The 26,301-nt window shown below is 37.9% G+C and overlaps 3 protein-coding genes across 3 annotated transcripts; 1 reads left to right on the forward strand and 2 right to left on the reverse strand.

The window, feature by feature from the left end:
* The first annotated feature begins 526 nt into the window (after window positions 1–526).
* On the forward strand, window positions 527–1,471 carry LOC100478886 (olfactory receptor 1Q1). Its single transcript, XM_002930841.1, has one exon. The coding sequence runs from the start codon at window positions 527–529 to the stop codon at window positions 1,469–1,471; it is 945 nt and encodes a 314-aa protein (XP_002930887.1).
* Window positions 1,472–7,829: 6,358 nt separating this feature from the next.
* Window positions 7,830–8,813, reverse strand: LOC100479137 (olfactory receptor 1361). Its single transcript, XM_002930842.3, has one exon. It carries the CDS (start codon window positions 8,811–8,813, stop codon window positions 7,830–7,832), a length of 984 nt encoding a protein of 327 aa, XP_002930888.1.
* Window positions 8,814–16,037: 7,224 nt separating this feature from the next.
* On the reverse strand, window positions 16,038–16,991 carry LOC100478378 (olfactory receptor 1B1). The gene has a single exon (XM_002930840.1). The coding sequence runs from the start codon at window positions 16,989–16,991 to the stop codon at window positions 16,038–16,040; it is 954 nt and encodes a 317-aa protein (XP_002930886.1).
* Between the last annotated feature and the right edge of the window lie 9,310 nt (window positions 16,992–26,301).

Below are 26,301 nucleotides of genomic sequence, written 5' to 3' on the forward strand. Positions count from 1 at the left end.
AAAGGGGGGTAATCAGAAGGGGGAATGAAACATGAGAGACTATGGACTATGAGAAACAAACTGAAGACTTCAGAGGGGAGGGGGTGGGGGAATGGGATAGACTGGTGATGGGTAGTAAGGAGGGCACGTATTGCATGGTGCACTGGGTGTTATATGCAACTAATGAAGCATCAAACTTTACATCGGAATCTGGGGATGTACTGTATGGTGATTAACATAATATAATAAAAAAAAATTCCAGTTACAAAATAAATCATGAGAATGTAATGTACAGCATGGTGAATACAGTTAATAATACTGCATCACACATTTAAAAGTTGCTTAAGAGAGTATATCTTAAAAGTCCTTGTCACAAGAAAAAAATTGTAATTATGTATGGGGATGGACATTAACTAGAGTTATTGTGGCAATCATTTTGCAACATATACAAGCATCGAATCATTATGGTGTACACCTGTAACTAATATAATGTTCTACAGCAATTATATACCTCAATAAAAAGTAATAATCCTGTTTGTTCTTACAGATGATCAATACCAGCTGGACCAGCGTATCCCATTTTGTTCTCTTGGGCATTTCTACCCACCCGGAAGTGCAGATTCCACTCTTCCTTCTTTTTCTACTGATGTATTCAATCAACATTTCTGGAAACTTTGCCATCATCACACTGATTATCTCTACTCCATGCCTCCACACCCCCATGTACATCTTTCTCAGTAAATTGGCTTTGGGAGACATCTGCTTCACCTCTACCACAGTTCCCAAGATGCTACAGAACATTTTCTCTCCTACGAAGGCTATTTCCTACATGGGATGCTTAGCCCAGACTTATTTCTTCATTTGCTTTGCAGCCATGGAAAACTTCCTTCTGGCTATGATGGCCTATGACAGATACATAGCCATCTGCTACCCTTTCCACTACCCTATGATCCTGACCAGAACTCTGTGTTCACAGATGGTGGCTCTGTGCCATGCCCGCTCCCATCTTCATGCCCTGCTGCACACCTTTCTCATGGGCCGATTGATCTTCTGTGCGGATAACAAGATCCCCCATTTCTTCTGTGACCTCTACCCCCTGATGAAGATTTCCTGCTCCAGCCCCTACCTCAACACACTGATGATTCACACAGAGGGTGTTATTGTCATCAATGGAGCTCTGGCCTTTATCATTGCCTCCTATGCCCGCATCATCTCAGTGGTCCTCTGGAGCCCCTCAGCCAAGAGCAAATGGAGAGCCTTTTCTACCTGTGGCTCCCACCTCACTGTGGTAGCTATCTTCTATGGTACACTCACATGGGCCTACTTCCGGCCCCTTACCAGCTATTCAGTGACTGAGGGTCGCATCCTGACAGTCATGTACACAGTGGTGACCCCCATGCTGAACCCCTTCATTTATAGCCTGAGGAATGGGGATGTCAAGGGAGCCTTCAGAAAATGGGTGAGCAGAATACAGACTTCTTTCTTTAGCTAAAACCCCAAAACACAGTTCCTAGTCTTATCTATGATTCTGGGAAAACAGTTTTGTCCCTCACATATCTGTTTCCTTTAGAACGTCCCAGAATTATCTAAATTAAGTACATATTATGGATTTTCCCATTGAATATTGTCCTGAGCTATCCCTTAAACCAAAGCACATGAAACTATGTATTTAGTGTAAGCCTAGCATGAGTTTAATTATAATTGAGAGTGTTCTCTGGGGCTGCCATTGAACAACAGGGTTGTAACATACTTACATATAAGTAACAGAAAATAATTCTAGTTGATTCACAGAGGAAGTAAGTTTATCGAAAGTGTATGTGGAACTCATGAATTTCCATGAAGGCTAAGGAACCAGGTTCAATAAAATGGACAAGACCAGGAAAGGTCATATAGTCAGAACCACAGTCAAAATCATATGCCAGAATTGTCTGATGAGGTCACTTCTGTAGACACTAAACTCTTTTCACTGCCACCTATTCTGTCACCAATACTACCAGTATTGGGCATAGCCCCCAGAGGCCTGAAAACCAGATGTGATCACCTCTAGGAAAAAAATGCCCACTTCTTGTTCTTTACACCAATACATTCAGATTCAAAATAAGGTGATTGACGCGGCTGGTCAAGACTTGGTGATATGCCCATGCTCTCGTTCCCAGGAAAACTGGGCAAGCAATAATGCTGCTTTTATTTTCTGTAAGTGGGAGAGAGGTTCTGCCTCCCACCAAGACAAATGAAATGGCAGAACAACTCCAGTATGGGAAGAGGGACATAATGACAAGTGTCTACTGTATCGGGTCAGAAGTTACAGATGTTCCAGAATTAAACACTGTCATTCTTGTGCATCTATTGTGCTTGTATGAGTTAATTTAGTAGTCAGGCTCAGTGAAATAATGTAAAGCGCTCTCCAACTTGCATTTTCTTAACCTTCATTAGCTGCACCATTCAGGGATAACTGAAACTCGTCTTGTCTCAGCACACTCCTGATCTTCTCTGTAGCTGACATGTGGAACCTGCCTATTTTACTGGGTATTTGCTGACCAATCAGTGCTGGAAATAAGAAATAGGTCCAAGAGCCAAATGTCTACTAAAATGTCAATTCTTTAGTTTCATGGGTGTTTCCAGTTTCCTTTTCGAAAGGAAAAGGTGAGAAGAACCTCCCAGGACATGGGGCAGAAGCTACAAGTGCAGGCAGATTTATAGGCCATTTGACAGTGGAAAGTTTCTATTGTAGGATATGAGCAGTGATGGCACTGAATTGAGAAGAAGCTAAAATTTTGGTATATTTGTGTAATGAGCTAGAAGGGTTTCTTGGGACCTATATATAAGTCTTGGTCACCATCAAAACTGGTTTGAGGAGGTACACTCCTTAAGTCTTTGGTTTCATCAGGATAATAAATTCTTCCAAGATAAAGGGGGCCTGACTTTAATAAAATGATAATAACAAGAAAATGAAACCAACTTTTGGTTACTTAACTTTGGTTCTTCACATTTTCCAGAAAGCATCTTATATACCCAATATTTTTCTTCTGGATTCCACTGTTTCCTCATATTTTCTTTCTTGCCTCCTTGGCCCACCTTTCTCCTTTCTGTCTCTTCAGGTAGCAGTTCCATGGCTGAACCTACTTTACCAAATGATTTGTCTCAGCTGTTACACTGTAGCCTCTTCTAAGTAGCCCCAAATGCCCCCATTGAAAGAACTTTCTTAAAGGAATTGACAGGAGAATAAATAACATATTAATAATTGAAGAGCAATTAGGAAATCCTATCAATTTTGTATTTAGATGATATACTTCCACTTCTAGGAGTTTAAATCTCACAGAATGAATATATATAATGAATGAAAATATTATATATATGCGAATACACTCATATATTTTATGTTCAATACACTTTTGTTTATGATAGTGATAAATTAGAAATCATCTTCATGTATGGTAATGGAATTCTGGTTCATTCTGTCTGGTAGTTAGACAGATAGTGTTATCTGTTCACAGTTCTTCCTTCCTTTCCTGTCTTTGCCATGGCTTTGCTGGGGCAGAATACACGTCTCCATCCCATTGACTTTGGGCTGGCCTTAGCTAGCGGTTTTTGAACGGGCATAATAAATGCTGTTTCTAATAAAAAGTTTTGAATGGGTTCAGATCATTTGGTTTGCCCTCTTGAGCTCTTGCCTTCACCATGAGAAGAGAAGTTCATCTTATGTAGCTAAAGCCCCTTAGCTTGAATCTCAGAATGAAACCCACACAGACCAGACCCGAACTTGACCTAGGGTCTGAAGCACAGTTCCCTCTTTCAGCCTGCATGCTTTTTTTAAAATATTTTTTTATTATGTTATGTCAGTCACCATACAGTACATCCCTAGTTTTTGATGTAAAGTTCCATGATTCATTACTTGCGAATAACACCCAAGTGCACCATGCAATACGTGCCCTCCTTAATACCCATCACCAGCCTGCACACTTTTGACTGAGAAATAAATGTCTGTTGTTATAAGCCACTGAGGTTTGGGACTGTCTCTTTTTTTTTTTTAAGATTTTATTTATTTATTTATTTATTTGACAGAGAGAGAGAGAGAGAGACAAAACAAGCAGGGGGAGTGGGAGAGGAAGAAGCAGGCTCCTAGCAGAGGAGCCTGATGTGGGGCTTGATCCCAGAACGCCAGGATCATGCCCTGAGCCGAAGGCAGACGCTTAATGACTGTGCCACCCAGGCAACCCTGGGATTGTCTCTTATTCAGTACTCTGAAGGAAATCTCAACCAATACAATACACATATACTATGAACTGTTGTGGAGTCAATAAAAAAATGAGATAGATTAATTACTGGACTTACTCTCATTTCATCGATAGCCTTTAGGTACATACAGATATCCAAACCTTTAACTACCAACTCTTTGTTCTTTTCTCCCATTATTTCTTCATCTGTATGCTATTGATAGCAATAATAATAATAATAATAATAATAATAGGACACACACATACGGTACTCATAAGCTGGTCATTATTATAAGTGCTTTACATATATTTTACTCATAAAATGCTTTCAACAATCCTAAATTATAGATACTGTTTCTCTCTTCTTTACAGATGGATAACTGAGGCAGAGTGGTTGAATCATTGTCAAAGATTACTATAGTGTAAACCCTACAGTTGGTTTTACTTTTTGTAGACCAAGTGCTTGACTTAGCTTTGATTTTAGAGGGTTCCACTTCAAAAAGGTTATCTCAATAAATACATTGCCAGCTACACTGACTGGTAAAGAGCCAGAACTTTCCAACCTCCTATGCCACCGCTCCCCTGCTCATTTGTTTCAGAAATCTTGGTTGATTTAGATTAACTGACCATTTGGGCCACTTGTTTTTTTTCTCTTTCCACACTTTAAATTCCTGCTCTTATGTTTTAAATTCACCCATAGAATCAATCTGTGAAACCCAAGGCCCCTTCCCTCAACCCCAATAAAAGCAGAAAAGCCCATGCTCTCCCATGCTTTCTCTCTACCTGTGACCTGTGTGGCCCCAGGTGTGCAATCTGCTTTCCAGGACCTGAAAATAACAAACCTTTTTTTCAAAGTTTCCTGATTATTACTGAGGGCATCTTGCAATCACAATAACCACACAGGAAGGTCCAGCTACAACACTGGTTATCAACAGCCTGAGAAAAAAATCACATGACAAGTAATGATAATAGTGGGATTCTAATTTGTGGTATGTGGCTCCAGAGTCCATCCCTGTGAACATGACCCTACACCACCTTTGACAAAGCCCTTTAGCATTTTCCCTTGGGTTTCTGCCCTCTATTTCATTCTGACCTCTTCAAGGAGAATACTTTTAGGAAAATCATGTTTGCACAAAAGAGCTACTTAATTCTATTGTTTCAGTGTAATTATAAATATTGCCCCCTTTATCTCTCAAAGGTACATGTTCTTTACACCAACAATACAGACACTGTTGCATATAAATAAATGGTACAATGATTCCACCCATTTCCATAGTCCATCCTTGATTCTTCTGTTCTCCTTTCATATTACATCAAGTCTATCAGTGTGTTTAAACAGCTCTACTTGCCATATGTCCCAAATGGGACCACCTACTTCTAGTGTTAGAGCCCCTGTGAAGACTCTCTCTCCCAGCCTCTATTACCAGTGACCTATACTGTCTTTTATGGAGTGACATGAAAGTTCAGATGGAATAATTCAGTCACTGTAAGTATTGAACTACTTATTATTACTGTGAGTTGAAAAAAATGGGAGACTGTAAAATTATTACAACTTTAAAAGAAGTTTAGGCTACTCTATGGTCTACTCAAAAATCACTCCCCTGGGTGAAACACCTATACTCTGAAAACTATAAAATGCTGATGAAAGAAACTGGAGATCACACAAATAAATGCAAAAATATTCCATACTTATGGAATGGGAGAACAAATATTGTTAAAATGTTCATACTACCAAAAGCAATCTACAGATTTAATGCAATCTGTCTCAAAATAACAACAGCATTTTTCACACTGGAACAAATAATCCTAAAATTTGTATGAAAGCACTAAAGACCCCAAATAGCCAAAGAAATCCTGAAAAATAAGAACAAAAGTGGAGGCATAACAATCCCAGATTTCAAGATATACTACAAGGCTGTAATGATCAAAACAGTACAGTACTGGCACAAAAATAGACACATAGATCAATGGAACAGAATAAAGAGCCCAGAAATAAACTGACAATTATATGGTCAATTAATCTTTGACAAAGGAGGCAAGAATATGCAATGGGAAAAAGACAGTCTCTTCAACAAATGGTGTTGGGAAAACCTGGGCAGCTTCATGCAAAACAATGAAACTGGACCATTTTCTTGCACCATACACAAATAAGCTCAAAATGGATTAAAGACATAAATGTGAGACAGGAAACTATAAAAATCCTAGAAGAGACCACCGGCAGTAATTTTTTTGACATTGGCCGTAGCAACATTTTTCTAGATATGTGCTCTGAGACAAGGGAAAGAAAAGCAAAAATAAACTATTGAAACTACATCATGGTGCACTGGGTGTTACACGCAAGTAATGAATCATGGAACTTTATATCAAAAACTAGGGATGTACTGTATGGTACATACAGTATAAACATAATATAATAAATATAATTTATAATTATATAATATATATAACATAATATAACATAATATAATATTATATATAATATTTTAATATATAACAATATAATAAATATATAATATAATATTACATAATACATATAATATATATAATATCATATATAATATATAACATAATATGATATAATAATATATATTATATAACAATATGATATAATATATATTAATATATAATAAAATATAGTAATATAATATAATAAAATATATACATAACATAATATAATAAAAATATTATAAAAAAAGAAGTGGGATCTCAAACCACAGAATCATAAAAAAAAGAAAGAAACTACATCAAAATAAAAAGCGCTTGCACAGCAAAGGAAACAAGCAACAAAACAGAAAGACTAACCTACTGAATGGGAGAAGATACTTGCCAATGATATATCTGATAAGGGGTTAGTATCCCAAATATACAAATAACTTGCAACTCAACGCCAAAAAACCACAAATAATCCAATCAAAAATGGCCGAAGACATGAATAGACATTTTTCCAAAGAAGACCTACAGATGGCCAACAGACACATGAAAAGATACTCATCATCACTTATCACCAGAGAAATGCAAATCAAAACTACAATGAGGTATCACCTTACACCCGTCAGAATGGCTAGTACATGCCACAATATCACTAAAATGATCAAAGATCTTATTTATGTATAATAATTTAGCTATGCCCCATATTAGTTTTGAAAGATGAGAGGTCAGGTTTGGTGATCTAAAAACATCTGTTCAGGGGGTGCCTAGGTGGCTCAGGTGGTTAAGCATCTGGCTCTCAATTTCAGCTCAGGTCATGATCTCAGGGTCATGAGATGGAGCCCCATGTCAGGCTCTGTGCTCAGCATGGAGTCTGCTTGAGATTCTCTCTCTCCCCCCTCCTTCTGTCCCTATTCTCATTCTCTCTCTCTCAAATAAATAAATAAATAAATAAATAAATAAATAAATAAAAGCTTTTTAAAAAATAAACTAAATCAATAAAAACATCTGTTCAGTTCCAAAACATCTGAGATTCTAGAGCAGTCAATGGGGACCAGAACTATTTATTCATGAACTCACTTCTTCCCAAATCCAAACAGGAGGAAGCCAACAGGGAAAATTATTCCACAGGAATGTGAACCATACCAGTTATTAGGAATGTAACCATCTATTTGAGGCATTTTCAAGATAGATCTTAACTCCTTAGGCTCAGGAAATGTGGTGCCATCCCCAGTTTCCCTGGGAACCAGGTTGGAAGTTTCCTGAGTTGCAAAGTTTCCTGAAAAGTCTTCGCAGAGCTCCCTTAACCTCCTGGTTTCGCAGGCTGTAAATCAGTGGGTTTAACGTAGGGGTAACTACTGTGTAAAAGATGGCAAATTGGCGATCCTGGTCCAAGTCATAGCTGGAAGATGGCCGGAGGTACATGCGGATCACAGAGCCGTACAGGAGCAGCACAACCAGAATGTGGGAGCTACATGTGGACAGGGCTTTGCGCAGGGCAGCAACTGAGTGCATGTGGGCTATGGCAATGCCAATGCGGGCATAGGAACCTAAAATGAAGAAGAAGGGGCTGACCACCACAGCTACACCCTCAGTAAATATTAGCATTTCATTGACCACTGGTCGGGTGCAGGAGAGCTTCAGCAAGGGTGTTATGTCACAGAAGAAGTGGGTGACCTGGTTGTTGCAAAAGGTTAAGCGGGTGACCAACACACTATAAAGGAGGCTGTTGAGGCTGACAACCACCCATGAGGTCAAGGTTATGCGTAGACAGAGGTGACGACTGATGATGGCAGAGTACCTTAAGGGGTCACAGATGGCAACATAGCGGTCATAGGCCATGGCAGCCAGCAAGTGGCCTTCCATGCTGCCCACAGCCATAAAGAAGAACAGCTGGATTATGCAACATTTAAAGGAAATGGTTCTATTCACAGACAGTGTGTGCACCAGCATCTGGGGAACAGTGATGGTTGTCAGAAACATGTCAATAAAGGAAAGCTGACTGAGCAGGAAATACATTGGGGTCTGAAGCTTGGGGTCTGAGAGGGCAACAATCAGTAATAGGGCATTGCCCATAAGTGCAACCAGGTACATGGCAAAGACAATCCCAAAAATAACTGGCTGCATCTCTGGCCAGCTGGACAGACCCAATAAGACAAATTCAGTTACTTCTGTCCTGTTTCTAGTGGCCATAATACATGATCAATATCACCCGCAAACGGCAAGTGTTAGGATCAAATGCTGAAGTTTACTCTGGGATAGCTTTTAGGAAACATCTTTTCTTGCATGGATGCCCTTAGTTTCCAAAACAGCTTTGTCTTTCATCTCTTTCCCTTGTAATTATCTTTCTATCCATCCACTCAAGTACGCACCCACACTCTTTAGTTTATTCCAGGCTCCTTTATCGACCATTTACAATCTCTCGATGTGATATATATTAAGTAGGATAAATCACACATGGTCCCTGTATAATAAAGAAGGCATCACTAAACACAGAATTCCTTTGGTGTTTGCTTTGCACTGGAGAGCATACTAAATATCATACATTTAATTGTCACAACAATCCCGTATGGTATAAACTACTATTATATTACAGATAAGAGAGCTAAAGCAAAGAGACTACTTTGTTGAAGGTCTTATAGGCTCTGAGAGACAAAACCTGGACTCAACCCTGTATAGTTTTATTAGACATTAAGCACCACACTTTGCTGACTGTCAGAGTTGGAAAGAAAAGGGAACTATGTCAAGGCTCCAGACAGATGTCCAAGTCTCTACATCTTTGATGGAGCACTAGAGTGAAGATCTGGTCCTAACTTTGTATGTCCAGAAGCTATTGTTCCTTTGGTAGGGGAATTCTTGTTCCATTAAGTCAACTGAACTTACCTGGGATGGGAATAGAATTAACATCATCATTGATTTTATTAATGATTAACTTTCAATTAATAATGTAATCTGCCAGTGGATGGGAGTCTCATTTCCTCTCAGCCCAGGTTTTCTCTATAGGCAGATGTACATGGTATACCAAAGAGGTAACATTTTGAGGCTACTATATGGATAAGGATATTTTGGTGAAATGCTGTATTTTTTCATGAATGAGAGAAAAATTGTTAAAATAGTAAAGTAAAAAGAACATATGATATTTGCAAATGACACTACAGATAAAAGACTGGTATCCAAGATCTACAAAGAACTTCTCAAACTCAATACACAAGAAAGAAATAAGCAAATCATAAAATGGGCAGAAGATATGAACAGACACTTTTCCAATGAAGACATACAAATGGCTAACAGACACATGAAAAAATGTTCAAAATCATTAGCCATCGGGGAAATTCAAATCAAAACCACACTAAGATACCACCTTACGCCAGTTAGAATGGCAAAAATTGACAAGGCAGGAAACAACAATTGTTGGAGAGGATGTGGAGAAAGGGGATCCCTCCTACATTGTTGGTGGGAATGCAAGTTGGTACAGCCATTCTGGAAAACAGTGTGGGGGTCCCTTAAAAAGTTAAAAATTGAGCTACCCTATGATCCAGCAATTGCACTACTGGGTCTTTACCCCAAAGATACGGACGTAGTGAAGAGAAGGGCCATATGCACCCCAATGTTCAAGGCAGCACTGTCCACAATAGCCAAATCATGGAAGGAGCCGAGATGCCCTTCAACAGATGACTGGATTAAGAAGCTGTGGTCCATATACAATGGAATATTACTCAGCTATCAGAAAGAACGAATTCTCAACATTTGCTGCAACATGGACGGCACTGGAGGAGATAATGCTAAGTGAAATAAGTCAAGCAGAGAAAGACAATTATCATATGATTTCTCTCATCTATGGAACATAAGAACTAGGATGATCGGTAGGGGAAGAAAGGGATAAAGAAAAGGGGGGTAATCAGAAGGGGGAATGAAACATGAGAGACTATGGACTATGAGAAACAAACTGAAGACTTCAGAGGGGAGGGGGTGGGGGAATGGGATAGACTGGTGATGGGTAGTAAGGAGGGCACGTATTGCATGGTGCACTGGGTGTTATACGCAACTAATGAAGCATCAAACTTTACATCGGAATCTGGGGATGTACTGTATGGTGATTAACATAATATAATAAAATTAAATTAAAAAAAAAGAAGAAGTTGTGGTCCATATATACAATGGAATATTACTCAGCTATCAAAAAGAACGATTTCTCAACATTTGCTGCAACATGGACGGCACTGGAGGAGATAATGCTAAGTGAAATAAGTCCAAGCAGAGAAAGACAATTATCATATGATTTCTCTCATCTATGGAACATAAGTAGGAAGATCGGTAGGAGAAGAAAGGGATAAAGAAAGGAGGGGATAATCAGAAGGGGGAATGAAGAAAAAAAAAAGAACATACAATAAAAAGCAGAGTCTCTGACCCTGACTTTGCTTCATGTTTAGTTTTATCTCTTCCAGTGGTTCACATCTTTATGCCTCTAAATCATATACCACTTGCTTTTGCATCTATGTACCAGTTTTATCAATTTATCTTCTGGCTCTCTATTATGAAAGATGAAGTTTTATCTTGTTTACATTATCCCCTTTCTTCCCTCCTCCTTTCTCTAATTTTTTGATGATTATTTTAGTTCTTAAATTAGTTGCTTTTCTGCTTTTAAATGGTATACTTAAATCTATATTTCTTATTCCATCAACTTCAGACTCCACTTCTCTTCCTCATCCCTGCACCCTCCTAACCTTTGGAAAGCTGTATCTTGATTTGTACATTGTCAAAACCGAAGACATATAAATTGAGTTGTAACTATAGTTATCTTTCAAAGTAAAAGCTAAAAATTAGTAGACCACATTTACTTTAGTTTAACTACACAAATATTTTTCACACAGAGCCAAATGTGCTACAGTTGCATTTATTCTTTGATGAGTCCAAAGTTTCACCCCACTAAAGGAGAGTATTCCTAATATTCAGATGAAAAAATCAAAACTATTTTAAGGGCATTTCTCTTGATGATTTTCTTTAAAGATCATAGAACAGGAGCTTACAAGATAACAAAAACATACTGTCCAGTGTCTGTTAGTCTTTATTTCTTCCTGCCCTCTTGCAATCCTATTACTCATTCAAGGCAGCAGCCATACAAAGACTTCCACATGGAGATACAGATGAACGTGAACGAGAAAGGATGGGAAGGAAGAGAGATGGGATAAGTCGCTTCATGGGGAAAGGGTGAAAGAAAAAGATCTCCAAGAAGGAAAAAGTGGCAAAGGGTATAGATTTATCCATTATGGGAAGAATGTAATAACACAGAGTCCATTTTCTTCCAAGAAAAGCAAGACTGCATTATATGAAAAAAGAGTAATAAGCAGTGGTAGTGCTCTTGTTGGCTGATGTCTTCAAGACTCATTTCAATAATTAATAAATAAATTAATAAATAATACAGACAGACATATCTTTGTAAAAAAGGGGAAAAAAGACTCATTTCTGTATACTTTCTATTTCCCAATATTTCTACATTAGTCTCATCAGAGTCTAAGCTCTGGAGGTACTGTTTAGACAACTTTGAGGGATCAAGGATACTAAATGCTAGAGGGAGATAGAGAAAGGAGTAGTCCATTTAGGAAAGGTATGAAGACATACACATATACAGATTTGAACAGCTTAAGACAGTAAACTAAATTGAAATTGGAGAGAAAAAAAAAAGGAAGAATCCCTGAAATGAAACAGAAAAGGATCTCAGGTTTCCCCATTTCCCCCTGGTGCTTTGGGGACATCTAAAATCATGGAGAAGGAACAGAGCTAGGGTGACAAGCCTTAATCCTGCTTATTCTCATCTTTCTTTTTGATGGAAGAACCAAAACACATGAGATCATTCACTGTTTCATCAATATCTAAATATTAGGAATATGCTCTATTAAATGCCTTCTTGGTCTAAATTTCTATTTCTGGTCTGTTACCCTGTGTTGATGAATCATAAAGTTTGAATCTGAGATGCATAAATCAGAACCTCCTTTTCTCTGTCTCAAAAATGTATCTCCCAAATTATCACAAAACAAACTCGGTCCTCTGTCACACATTTCTTTCACCTGGGAACTGTGAAATGTCTTTCCATTCCATTTCTGATTGCATGACTATATTCTCCATCTAAACCTTCATATTTTCACTCAAAATCCTATTTTTTTCAGTGTTATAACTGACAATTCTTCCATCCCATTGCTTCTCTTGACTATAATATTTGTACCTCATTCTATTCTTTGATCTTCTTGGCACCAATATCACACCATTTTCTAAAAGAGGATTATGATTATTTTCCGTGCCCTTTCTGTTTACTATTAGGGCAGAGTATAACTTTATTCTCACCTTCTGTCTGTATCTAACACCATACACTCAAGACAGAAAGTATGGATAGAGCTGTGCTCCCTCTTCACCACATTCTCACAAAATTAAGGATTCCCTTTTCATCATTTTCCATAAATGCTTTTCTATGTGGTCGCTCATCCCAATGAAGCAGAGTCACTTACACAGACTCATTCTACCAACCCCAGAGCCTCCAACAGTGTTCAGATGAAATACTAATTACCATGGGCTGAGACCATCTACCTTCTTCTTCAGCTGGGACTGTAGCTCCATAGTCTGCTCCTTCTCCCTCCTTATACCTAGATCTCACCATAGAGCTTTTTTTTATTAATAATATTTTTTATTATATTATGTTAGTCACCATACAGTACACCATAAAGCTTCTGAAAACAACTGTGTCTATAGGGAAGCTCTACCCTTTGGGGGACACCACAGCCTTCCTTGCATAACGTCAACAGTTGAGCAAGAAAAAAACCCCAAGAGGAAACTGATTCCCATTTCATCATTTCAAGAAGCCAGCTTTCCTAACCTATCCTTCCTGTTACTGAGCGCTTGTTACTAATCCAAACATTTTAACCCAGCTGAAATAAGCTGCAAGGCATGAGGCTTTATGAGATACCAGTGGGACAACTCTGACCACTGCTATGTTTCTACTCTGCCCTCCAATGACCTCCACATTTCCTGCCCTCACCCAACTGCATCTTTTGCTGAGTTTCATCTCCTCATTTTGCTTATCTATTTTAGAGCTATCATCCACAGAATACCCAATTTGAACAAGGTTTTGAGTATAAAAGAAGCAGCAGGAAGTAGAGCACCACCCTGAAAAATCTGAGATTATATGCAAATTGTATATTCTTTGTCTACTATGAAGTAATAATCACATGTGGCTTATTGATATAGATTATATATTGTGGAAGCGACTATAAATTGGATACATACCAGTACTGTCCACCATTAACCTGAATAGAAGAAGCTTAGTCACAAACCAGAAAACCAAATTATTAACTGACGAATATGATCAGAATTCAGTGGAAACAAAGAGATTTTAATCAATCAAAATAATATCAATTTCTTCAAAAAATGTAGTACATTTATTTTTGTTTGCAAAGGATCTATTTGACTTTCTAACAGCCCTCCTTACTTTGGGCAAGTGACTTATTTCTCCAACAGATACAGGCTGATGGCATTGTCAAATGGATCTGATTCATTTCTATTAGTCTTGTGCTGGATTTTTTGTGTGTGTTCAGTTAGCCACTGTATAGTACATGTACACGTACATGTAGCCATTTGTGACCACAGGGGTGGATCCTGAGGCTGTTATGCTAAGTGAGATAAGTCAAAGACAATGACAATCTCACTTACATGTGGAACTTAAAACAGATGAACTCATAAAAACAGAGTATAATGGTAGTCCAGAGACTGAGGAATAGGGGAGTTGGGGAGAAGTTATTTACGGGAACAAACCTGCAACTAGTAGATAAATAAGTCCTGGAATTCTAATGCACAGTGTAGTGATAATAGGCAACAATACTGTATTATAAACTTCAAAATAGCTGAGAGACTAGATCTTCATTTTTCCCACCACAAAAAAAAGATGAAAACTACATGTTAGCTCACACTTTGGGGGTTTCCTTTTCTGCGGTTTCAGCTACCTGCAGTCCAGAAGCAGATGACCCTCCTGCTGTATCATCAGAAGGTCAGTAGCAGCCCAATCCTGTGTCACACGCCTACGTCACTGACCTCACTTCATCTCATCACATAAGCATTTCATCATCTCACATCATCACAGGAAGGGTGAGTACCATAAAATAAGATATTTTCAGAGAGACAGACTACATTCACATAATTTTACTACAGCATATTGTTATAATTGTTCTCTGTTTTGTTATTGTTTATTGTTGTTAATCTCTTACTCTGCCTAATTTATAAATTAAACTTTATCATAGTTATGTATGTATAGGAAAAAACATAGTTTATACAGGGTTTAGTACTATCTGCTGTTTCATGCAGCCACTGGGGGTTTTGGAACGTAACCTCCAAGGGTAAGAGGGACTACTATAATATTGCAACACATAAGTGTATCAAATCAACATACTGTACACCTTAAACCTGCAATGTTATATTTCAATTATATCCTAGTAAAAAGTTAAGTTAATGGTATTGTAATAGTGTTGTATGGTGACAGATGGTAGCTATACTTGTGTGAACATAGCATAACATACAGAGTTATCAAACCACTATGTTGTACACCCGAAACTAATGTAACATTGTGTGTCAACTATACTTCGATAAAAAAAAGCTCAAAAAATATTTTTAATTATCATTGTAAATCTCATAAGAGCTGGCAAAATAGAAGTCAATGTCCAGCTCCCAAGAAGCTAAGCACAGGCAATTTGTTTTCTTTCTTGTTGAAATAGTTCACTGTTCCTTGTTTTATGCAGCAGAGTATTTTCTTTGTATATCTTACTTGAAAATATAAATAAAATTAATTTAAAATATATGAAATAGAATTTACACACATCAGAATAAGATGTTCACACAAGCCCATGGAAACTGAGGCAAAGATATGGAATAGCAGAATCATGGCTGCTTTCACACTCACTTTTGGGCCAATATTCACTCACTGAATGAACAGGAGTAAAACTGCCATCCCTATCTACCCAAACTGTTCCCTTCCCCTAACTTTCAGATATATAGCAGCACACTTCCCACAGGCAAGCACACCAAGTTAGACGTGACCATAAATAACTTGTCTCTGCTTCAGTTCAGATTTCACAATAATATTCTCATATTTCTTCAGAATTGTGTGATTAAACATCCCAGGCCTAGTGACTCATTTATATCCACTTTGATAAGTGAAGATAAACTGTTTGGGGAAGGGGTTCCTGAGTCAGGCTGATGAGGAGCCCTGAGCATGCGTGGTACGTGTTCGCAGCTCTGTCAGAGCACCACATCAACAAGAGCTGAATCTGGAGTTCCCTAAGTTCGCCAGGCCATCTTCCCTCATCTCTCCAAAACCAGCTATGTTCAAACCTTCCCACTTCTTTCCTTAACTAACCAAAGAGCTCTTCGGCAGGCTACTCAGGAGTCCGCCCTCCCCCGGCCAAGCAGCCTGTGAAGTGCACTCTTGACATCCTTGTTGCGGAGGCTGTACACGAAAGGGTTGGCCAAAGGTGTAATGGCAGTGTACATCACAGCGGCCACCATGTCCTGTTCCTGAGAGTTCTGGGAAGGAGGCTGGAAGTAGACCCAAACGATGGTGCCATAGAGGAAGCCAACCATGGTGAGGTGGGATCCACAGGTGGAGACTGCACGGTGGCGACCAGCAGCTGAAGGCAAACGCAGGATGGTGGCCCCAATGCGAGCATAGGAGAGTACAATGAGGGCACAGGGACCTAGCATGAGGAAGCCACCCTCCAAGAATATGGCCAGCTCATTGGAATGTATGTCAGAGCAAGAGGCTCGCAGAAGTGGTCGGTGGTCACAAAAGAAGTGGGGAAGTTTAACATTGCCCTCAGCATCCCCAACCCAGTAAAGAGGCAAGAGAAGTCCCACATGCAGCATGGTGTGCACTACGGACACCACCCAGCTCAAGGTCAGTAAGCAGGCACAGAGTTGGCGATTCATCACTGAATGGTAGTGCAGGGGATTACAGATGGCCACATAACGATCCAGAGCCATGACAGAAATAACAAGTGTATCCGTAACTCCAAATGCATAGAAGAAAAAGAACTGGGCCAAACAGCGGGCAGCAGAAATGGCTGGGTAATTAGAGACCAGATGGGCCAACAACTGGGGCAGGGTGACTGTGGACAGCCCCATGTCTATCACGGAGAGACCACGGAGCAGATAATACATAGGTGAGTGGAGCCTGGAGTCCCGGGAGATAAGCAGCACTAGAGTCACGTTCCCTATTACGGTGACCAGGTAAATAGCCAGGAACAGGAAGAAAAGGAGAGCTGGGGAGACTCTAGCTCTTGAGAACCCAAGGAGCAAGAAAACTGGAGAATGTGAAGCATTAGGGGCGCAAACCATGATGAGTGACAATAAGCCTGCCTGGAAGATTTTCGATCAAAAAGCAAGTCACAGGTAGTAGTGGGGATCATAATAGTTCTAGTTGATTTATTTATGTTATTCAAGCTTCTTAAAGACTTAAATTCAGCTGACCACCTAGGCCCTTCTGCTAGGTCTATGACTTCATTCCTGTAATTTACTATAGCATTTTCTTCCCACTTCTTCCTTTTCATCCACTCTAGTGGCTCATTTTCTATAATCTATAAACCTTGACAAAGTCCCTCATCCGGTTATAAACCCTTCATTCAATAGTGTCTTTTCATCCTACTGCTGCGTATCTCCTTCCAATGGCAAACTTCATGAAAAAATTCTTATACTCACTGGCTCTAACTCCTCATCTTCAATTCACACTTCATCCCACTGCAGTCCTCATGATTTCTTCTCTGCCAACCTGTAAGGAACATAGGGTATCATTTAATATGTAACATATAAAGAAATGGTTCATTATAAATAGGTGGGTTTTATAGTGAAATTGCTTCAGGTTGTCATAAAATAACTTGTTTTTACTCTTTATTCCATTTTGTTGGTTAATGATATCACCATTATCATTCACCTGGTTGCCCAAAGCAAAAGCTGAGGGAATCTCTCCCTCATCTCCTCATATTCAATCACTCTTTGACTTCCACATTTATCCTTATATTCATCCTTTGCCCTTAATCCACTCATACTGTTTAAGCTTCAGCATCTCTGACCAGTGTTAACTTCGTAGCCTCATGACTAGTAGATCTTCCATACTGATACCAAGAAAACTTCGAACATGTGATTCCCTATTTAAAAAGTCAGAGCTTTCATAATAGAATCCAAATAGCTTCATCTGACTTGTAAAAAACTTTTGTTGTCAATAACTAACCTATCTTACCAAGCTCATGCTGAGACACCTACCCATATGTTTAAAACTAGACAGTTCTTTTTTTTTTAGTTTTCTGAACATGGTAACCTCTCACATTTCTGTAGATCTTCATGTTATTTTGAAAGCTTCAGTTTGCTGAAATATGAGGTACTAATCACCTTCCCACTCAACATAGGTAGAAATTTTGAGAAAATATAATAATCATCCTTTTAAATTCATAACTGAGTATTTAAAATGTAAATGAAATACAAAGGTTGATAATCAAGGAGGAATATGAAAAACTAATACCTAAACTGTCCACAAGGAGGGCATGTGTTGTGATGAGCACTGGTGTTATATGCAACTAATGAATCCTTGAACACTACATCAAAAACTAATGATGCTGGCTAACTGAGCATAATAAAAAAATAAAATAAACTATCCACAATGGTGTATGTGGTAGTGGTAACAGGTAGATGGGAGAGGTATACCATCAGTCTTCATTGTCCAGAGGCTTGAGTAATAACCCCCATGTGGAACAGGAGGTGAGAGTGTAGGCCTGTGTGAGGCAAAAGGTAGACACCACCACATTAATTCAGGACATTCAAAAGGGTAAGCTTTCAGTGAGAGAATAATGTATATACACTAGTGTCTACAGGGCACCCAAAGAAAACCCGTATGTCTCATCCTATACTTCAGGGAGGGGAAATGTCTCCCATGGGAATGCAGTTATGGTCTGTACAGCACATGGAATGGATAAGCTTATTTACAAGACACATATGATCCTAGACCCCTCAAACAGACAAACTAACATAAAAATCATTCCCAGACTGGTAAACACCTTGGGGTACCTTTTAGAAGCAAACATAAAGTTGCAGACTCCAGACTGTACAGGAACCCCACAAGTAAAAACCAACCAAAAAGATGAGCTCACAGTTCAAAATTACTAAACAGACAAAAATCCTATTTATTATGAAGATAATCAGTAATCAACAAGTGATAGAATTATCTCCCCCAAACATCATAAAATTAACTAATCTGTTAGGAATTATAAACTATGTTTAAAAGTCTTTGTATCTAAAAGAAGGAATAAAGACTGTAAGAAATAAGATATTATAAAAGTAAAATACAACAGATTTGGAAAAGATCCAAAATGAATTACTAGAAAATACAAATATTCACACTCAAAGTAAAAACTCAGTGGATGGCTTGGACAATGACTGAAGAGAGAGGCTAGTTCTGAAAAAAATACCCAGAAGACAGTACAAAGTGACCAAGATGTGGGGAGAGGAGTCAAGACTTTTGGGGAAAAAAATAAGGAGATCCGCTATACACCAAATAAGTCCAAGAAAAAAAATTAATGGAAAATAGAAGAAAGGAAATATTGAAGATACAGACTGTGAATTTTCCAGACTTAATTAAAGAAATGAGGCCTGAGATTGAAGAATCACAATGACTCCCAAACAAGATAAATTTTAAAAATCCTTGCATAGAAGTTGCTATACAGGAAATACAAAGATAAATTTTTTTTTACCTTACTGCTTACTTTATTTTCTTTTTTCCAAGTTTTATTTAAATTCCAGTTAGTTAACCTACAGTGTAATATCAAAGTGCAGGATTTTGTGATTCATCATTTACATACAAAGATAAAATATTAAAACCAATCAGAGAGAAAGGAAAGATTACCTACAAAGGAAAGATCATTGGACTTTCTGACAGAAGACTTCTCAGCAACAATAAACTCTAGAAAGCCTCATACATCCTTATCCCAACAGGTCTGTAGAGGCAGCCTTCTTCAACTGTCCTCCACGCACATGCTCCCTTGCTCAAATTTTCTTGAAGGCCTTCAGCAATACTTAAAGTTGTGCTTTTGTTTCCAAACATGTTTTCTTAAACTATCTTTTCATTATTGAGTTCCAATTTAATAATGTCGTGATCCGACAATGAAATCTGTATGAGATTAGTTCTCAAGCTTTTTAGGACTCACTTTGTGGCTAATATGTGGCTAAGTGAGCCTGTGAAATACAGAAAATGGCAGCCCCAAAGCAAACTCACAATGTCTATATAAACTGCGATATAAAATAGAAATGACATTCTCAGTGTTTGAAGGAGAGGTTATTCAGTTAAATGTAGAACCACAACTGTATACACCTACTGTAACTTGTGATTTACTCATAGTATACATCAGTAGAAAGCAGAGCCACATGCATCAGTAAATGCAAGTCTCCAAAACATAATATTAACTTTATAAATGCCAGTTCAGAATGACAGGAAAATATGATATATATGAAGATTTAAAACATGTAAAAATATTGTGTAGTATATGTACATAAATATGTATAGTATATATATAGTGTGTGTGTATATATATATAGTATATGCATAGTATATACATATAACCCCATATATAGTATATGTATAGTATAGTGTATGTATAGTGTGTGTGTATACTAAAACCATGCATAGGATAATGAATACTTTATTTGGGATAGTGGTTACCTTTGGGAAAGGAGGAAAGGATAGAGGATAGGATAGAGAAGTAATTTGGTGGGTTTTTAAAAAGATTTTATTTATTTATTTGAGAGAGAGAGTGGAGCGAGAAAGAGGGAGAGCATGAGTGCGGGAGGGAGAAGCAGATTCCCCGCTGAGCAGGGAGCCCTATGTGGGCTTGATCCCATGACCTGAGCTGAAGGCAGACGCTTAACCAACTGAACCAACCAGGCACCCAGTAGTTTGGGTTTTAACTGTATCTGTACCATCTATTTTTTTCAAAATAAGAACTGAAAAAAAAAAAGAACTGAAACCAAAAAAGGTGAATCTTAAGTATTTTTTTAAGTAAGTTTCTAATGGAAGCTTTTTCATTTGGGGCTGACTCTAGAAATCTATAGCCGGGACCAAGTTTAGACAGGACTCTGGAATAGAAGGGAGTAATCATCAGCAAGACTATAATAGAGGTGGAAGGCTCACAACTGCCTATATTTCTCCAGCCTCAGAAGCCCAGGACTGGATTAATCATAATCTCTGATTCATGCTGCACCCTATTCATTGTCCAAGCATCATCTGCTTGCTTGCTCCCTTAGTTTTGGGTATTATTATAAACACCCATTAACTTGATTTTAACACAGAAACTAGAACATTGATTATAATTCATATCTACATATACATCAGCTCAACCTGTCATTTCCTGCGTAAGGTAACCAGCCTCCTGAATCTTGGGTTAATCATTCCCTTTCTTTCATCAATACATGTTTATATTTGATATATATCTACTATAGGTTTTCCAAGAAGAATATTGTTAAGTTTGAAATGATCTGAAATTTATAAAAGGGTAACAAAATTTAAGTAATTAGGGGTTATTTGATTTTATGTCTGAATATTATACTACTTAGATTCACTGATATTATTAGATATAGCTGTGGTTTATTTAGTTTTCATTGCTACATAATAGTCCCTTGTATGAATATACTACAATGTATTTATCCATTCTCTGTGATTCCTGCTACAGAGTATGGGTCAAAGCAGACATAGTTCATATTTCTGTGCTCCAAGTTACTAACGCTCTTACATGGGCAAGTTTCTTAACTTGCCTGAGTCACGTATTTCTAAAGTGGACATAGAAGCTGTTTTCACTAAGTTGTTAGAAGAATTAAATAAAGTGCCTATCAGGGTTTATAAAATTTTTAAAAATGTGATTACCTCAAAAGATGCAGAAAGTACATTTGATAGAATTTGACACCCATTCATAACCAAAATCTCTTAGTGTACTGGAAATAAAAAGAATAACCCAATAAAGTTCATCTAGTGTTAATCTACAGTGAAAGTCATACTTGGTGCATCTCTAAAATAATTTCACTGAAGTTCAGGAACAAGGCAAGAATGACTACTATCAAAAGCCCTTATTCAACGTTGCTTTGTAAGTCTTAGCCAGTGAAGTAATGATAGGAAAAAGAAATAAAATGAATATTCAAAATTAAAAATATATATAATTCATATTCCATAATCTATCAACCATTTGCTCCATCTGGTATATTTGGTATACTTAAATATAGTTATAAAATAATTTATTCAAATTTTTGCTTCCAAGGTTATCAATAGACAGTCCTCACCATTTACAATGACCTATAACAACGATAGTAATAGTAGTAGTAGTAGTAATAAAATAGATAACATTCTGCAGACCTCTTGCTACATGACAAATAGTACAAAGCACTCTACATGCATGATTTTATTAAACCTGTACTCTATGAGGTAAATACTATTTTATTCTCATTCTACACATGGGGAAACTGAGGCATAGAGAAATTAAGCAACTTACTTAATATTGCACAGCAAGTCAGTGGTAGAACTGGAATTTTAACACAGACAGTGGTCAATATCTCAGCCAGTGCTTCTCTCAACCCTTCATTTTCCTTCTCTATCAACGGCATTATTAACCACTATCTCCCACATTCCTGACATTTGGTTTTTTCCAATCTCCTGAATATTATAAAATTGTGAATTTCATCCTCCTTCTTTCAGTGGTTAGCTCTTTTCTATACTTTTTTCTCCCTTCTTCCCCCATTCCCTTCACTGTGGAGGCTCTCCAAGAGCAAACCTGAAGAACACATCCAGTCCTAGAGCCTCACTGACCAACTTAATGCTGATTATTCATAAATCAACATCTTCAAACCTGGCCACTGTTACAGTAAAGGGCTGAAGGATTCACCCTACAGTTTTGGTAAAAAATGAAGTACATAATGAACCCGAGTATATCAGGGAGGGTTAATAATATAGGTGAAGGATATAGGGAAAATATGAGGACTGAAAGAGAAAAGGAGATGGAAGGACACTCAAAAGAAAAGCAGGAAAGGAGGTGGAGGAGTATGGAGTGGGGAACAAAACACAGATATAATCACTATGAATCATTCACACTGGGAATTTTTAATAATTTTTAAGAATAACTGCCAAAGAATATTTTTCTCTCAAAGTACATCTGTTACTCTAGGCAGGGATTAACAACTGGAATCTGTGCCTCTGGAAATATCTGACAGGAGAGAGAACAGAAGGGATGAAGTTTCTAAAAATTAATCTAAATACCTGAGTTTGCCTATGGTTTCCCCAAAATAATCTTGGCTAGATCAAGTACAGAAGGTAATCACACGATCCAGGAGATCATTCATTTATTTATCCATCCATTTGTTGATTAATTCATCTGTTCTACAAAATATTGATTTCTTACCTGTGATGGCACATTAAGACAAACCACACAATGGTTCTGCCATGAGAAAGCCACAGTGTGGAAAGAAGGGAAGATAAACACTGGATGAAAAACAGTGCGATAAGTGATATGATAATATATGCAAAGGAGTTTGTGGAGCTTATTGGAGAATGTCCCATCTCAGCCTTAGATAAGATCAGGGATGGGCTGAGGTCATGAAAAGATTTCTAGGAGACAGCAAAATCACAGGAGGGTTAACACATAAAAATTCTCCTGGCTGACACCAAAAGTGCCCTCCATTTTACTCAGAGAACAGTTGGCATTCTGAATGAATAATGTGAATGTGATATAACTGTGTATGTGTATGTGCATGTGCGCATGTGTGTATGCATGTGTTGTGTATAAGCTGTAAGTGTCTGACAAAAATTCAGAAAATAATTATTGAAAAGCAGAATTTTCTCTCAGTTGAGAGTTTCTCCTAAACTTTACTTCCTTGAGTTTCAGGCTTCTAAAAATAATTATGTGCTGTCACAGAGAGATGACTGGGAAGAACAGTGACGGTCAGAAACATGAAAATGGAGATAGTGGAGGAAAGGACAAATGGGAGAGAAAATGAAGAAAGAATGCAAAGTGGTGGGGAGAGAGAGAGAAGAGAAATGCACAATGGGAAAAGGAAGAGAGTGAATGGATGAATGAAAGAAACATAAGGAAAAAATAGGAAGAATTTTGATGTGAGAAGAGCAGGATTAAGGGTGGGAATGATTGGAGCATAGATAATGAGCAGAAATAAGATTTTTTTTTAGAAGAAAGGAGAAAGGCATGTGGATGATGAGTGAGAGGAGGGTGATAATGTGGACAGTGTAAAAGGAGAAGAATAGAGAGTGTCATGAAATGGCGAATATAAAAGAAAAGTGAAGGCAAGTATGAGAAATGGAACGTCAGGAATAGAAACAAAAGGCGAGCTGGTAAAAGAGATTGTCAGGATGGAGAGAGAGGGGAATAGCTGTGAAGACATAAAGCACAAAGGATGATGTTAAACAAAATGGGTTCAGAGTAAGAGACATCTAAAGACAGAGAAATACAGGAATGGGTCAAGGTGAGAGAAGATGGAGAATGAAGGCTAGTTCTACCCACGCGCTCGCCTGTCAAGAAAGAGCTGCTCTGATTCTGGACTGGACTTTGTGGCTCCAGCCTACCATCAGACTCAGGGATCTGGCCATGGTGCTGAAGGACAGATCAGTGCATGGGACCTGAAATCTGGGCTGGTGAGGTTGGGTGAGATTTAGAGGCTGTGGGGCCCCAGAGACCTTTCCCCTAGCGTCTCCTGGAGGGAGGTCAAGTACAACATCTGCCTCTCATGAAGCAAGAAAGTGTGGACATGATATGAAGGGAAAGTTAAAAGCACTGTAAGTTCCTCCCAACGACTCCACTCCTCCAAATGGAATATAGGTCATTCTGTCTTTGCCCAGGCAACCCCAAATGGCAGACACTGTGTATCATTATCCCAATCATTTACACCATCATCATATTATTATTTCTCTATAATAATTAAATTATTATGCAATACCAGAACATTGGAGCCAAAGAACAACTGAATATAATTCTGGGACATACCACTTGCAAGTTCTGTGGATTTGGCAAATTATTTCACCTCTCTGAGGTTTTACCTCCTTATCTATAAAATTATAATAATATCTAACTCTTTTTTCAAATGATTGATTTAAGATTTAGACTATTATATATAAAGTGCTGAGTATGTATCTGGCATGTAGTAAAAGATTCTAATGATATTTGCTATTGTAGCTGCTTCTACTGCTATGATCATTGTAGGTATTACAACCAAAGTAAGTTCCGGTTTTTCAGATGTTGTTAAGATTCACTGTTTATAGTTCATTTCTCCCATTTGATTATGTGCTCCTGGAGGGAAGTGGCTGTGATGAATTCACTTTTGTATCCAGTACCTTAGCACAATGCCTGGCAGAAAGCAAGCACTCAATAAAGACTGGCTGGATGAATGGCCAGTGAGTAACTATCCTCTCATTTATCCTAATTTCCTGACCCCATTGATATACCCTACCTTGTCTATCATTCTCCAACACATAACTCTTATACCAAGACTAAATATTGAGAGGAAAATTGCATTATTTTCTCCTTATTTCCTTGGCTTTTGCAATCAATTAGCTAATCCATTCTTCCATCTCTTTACTAGGCTGATTAAACATCCTAATCTGGGAATCCATTTATTATTAATGTTTAATAATAAAATGTACTCTTACAAACTTAAATGGTGCTTTATCCTAGCAATACACATGAGGCAGAATAGACACAGTGTTCAATCAGTGAATTTAGGGGGTGGCAAGGACTCAGTCCCATGCTGTGATCTCCAACAACAAGGACTGCATCACATTCCAGAGACTGATTTACTTTTACAAACTTAGTCAATGAAATTCAATACCCTGGCTTAAATGTTAAGTTTTCATAATTAGCAAGGGGAATCTCAGAAAAAGATGATGTAAATGGCCTTTAACCTGATGACCAGTGGGAGAAATATCATTCTTTATTATAAAACTCATTCAAAGAATCTGATTTGGTAAAGTGTTAGATTGAAAACTTTCACAAGAACATCAAAGTTAAAGACTTGCCTGAATGTTTATCACTGTTACCAACTTGTTCTATCTTGTTGTAATTAATTTATCTTGTTATACATAATTCATTTATCCTTGGTAGTAGAATTTGAACAAAATGATTTTTTAAATTCCAAAGACTTTAGAAATTGTTTCATATTCTAAGAAAGTAAGATTTTTTTTAAAGATTTCATTTATTTATTTATTTGACAGAGAGAGAGGCAGCGAGAGAGGGAACACAAGCAGGGAGAGTGGGAGAGGGAGAAGCAGGCTTCCCACTGAGCAGGAAGCCCGACATAGGGCTCAATCCCAGAACTCTGGGATCACGACCTGAGACAAAGGCAGACGCTCAATGACTGAGCCACCCAGGCACCCCTCTGAGAAAGTAAGCTTTAAAGAGAAAGCCATAACTCTGTTTGGTTTCCCAATAATTTCTTGCCTTAGTAATAATATTAAAATTGAAAGATTGCTGTTTCTAAACAATATAAACACATTAAAAATTGCTCTGTTAAGACAGAGGAGGACCACCAGCACTTTCTTCTTTTTCCTCACATATATTGCAAAAATAAAATCTTTCAATACTGCTTGATTTCTCATTCATTAACACTTTTTTAAATGCTA

This window comes from Ailuropoda melanoleuca, chromosome 7 (assembly GCF_002007445.2).
Source record: "Ailuropoda melanoleuca isolate Jingjing chromosome 7, ASM200744v2, whole genome shotgun sequence".
Classification (NCBI taxonomy): Eukaryota; Metazoa; Chordata; class Mammalia; order Carnivora; family Ursidae; genus Ailuropoda; species Ailuropoda melanoleuca.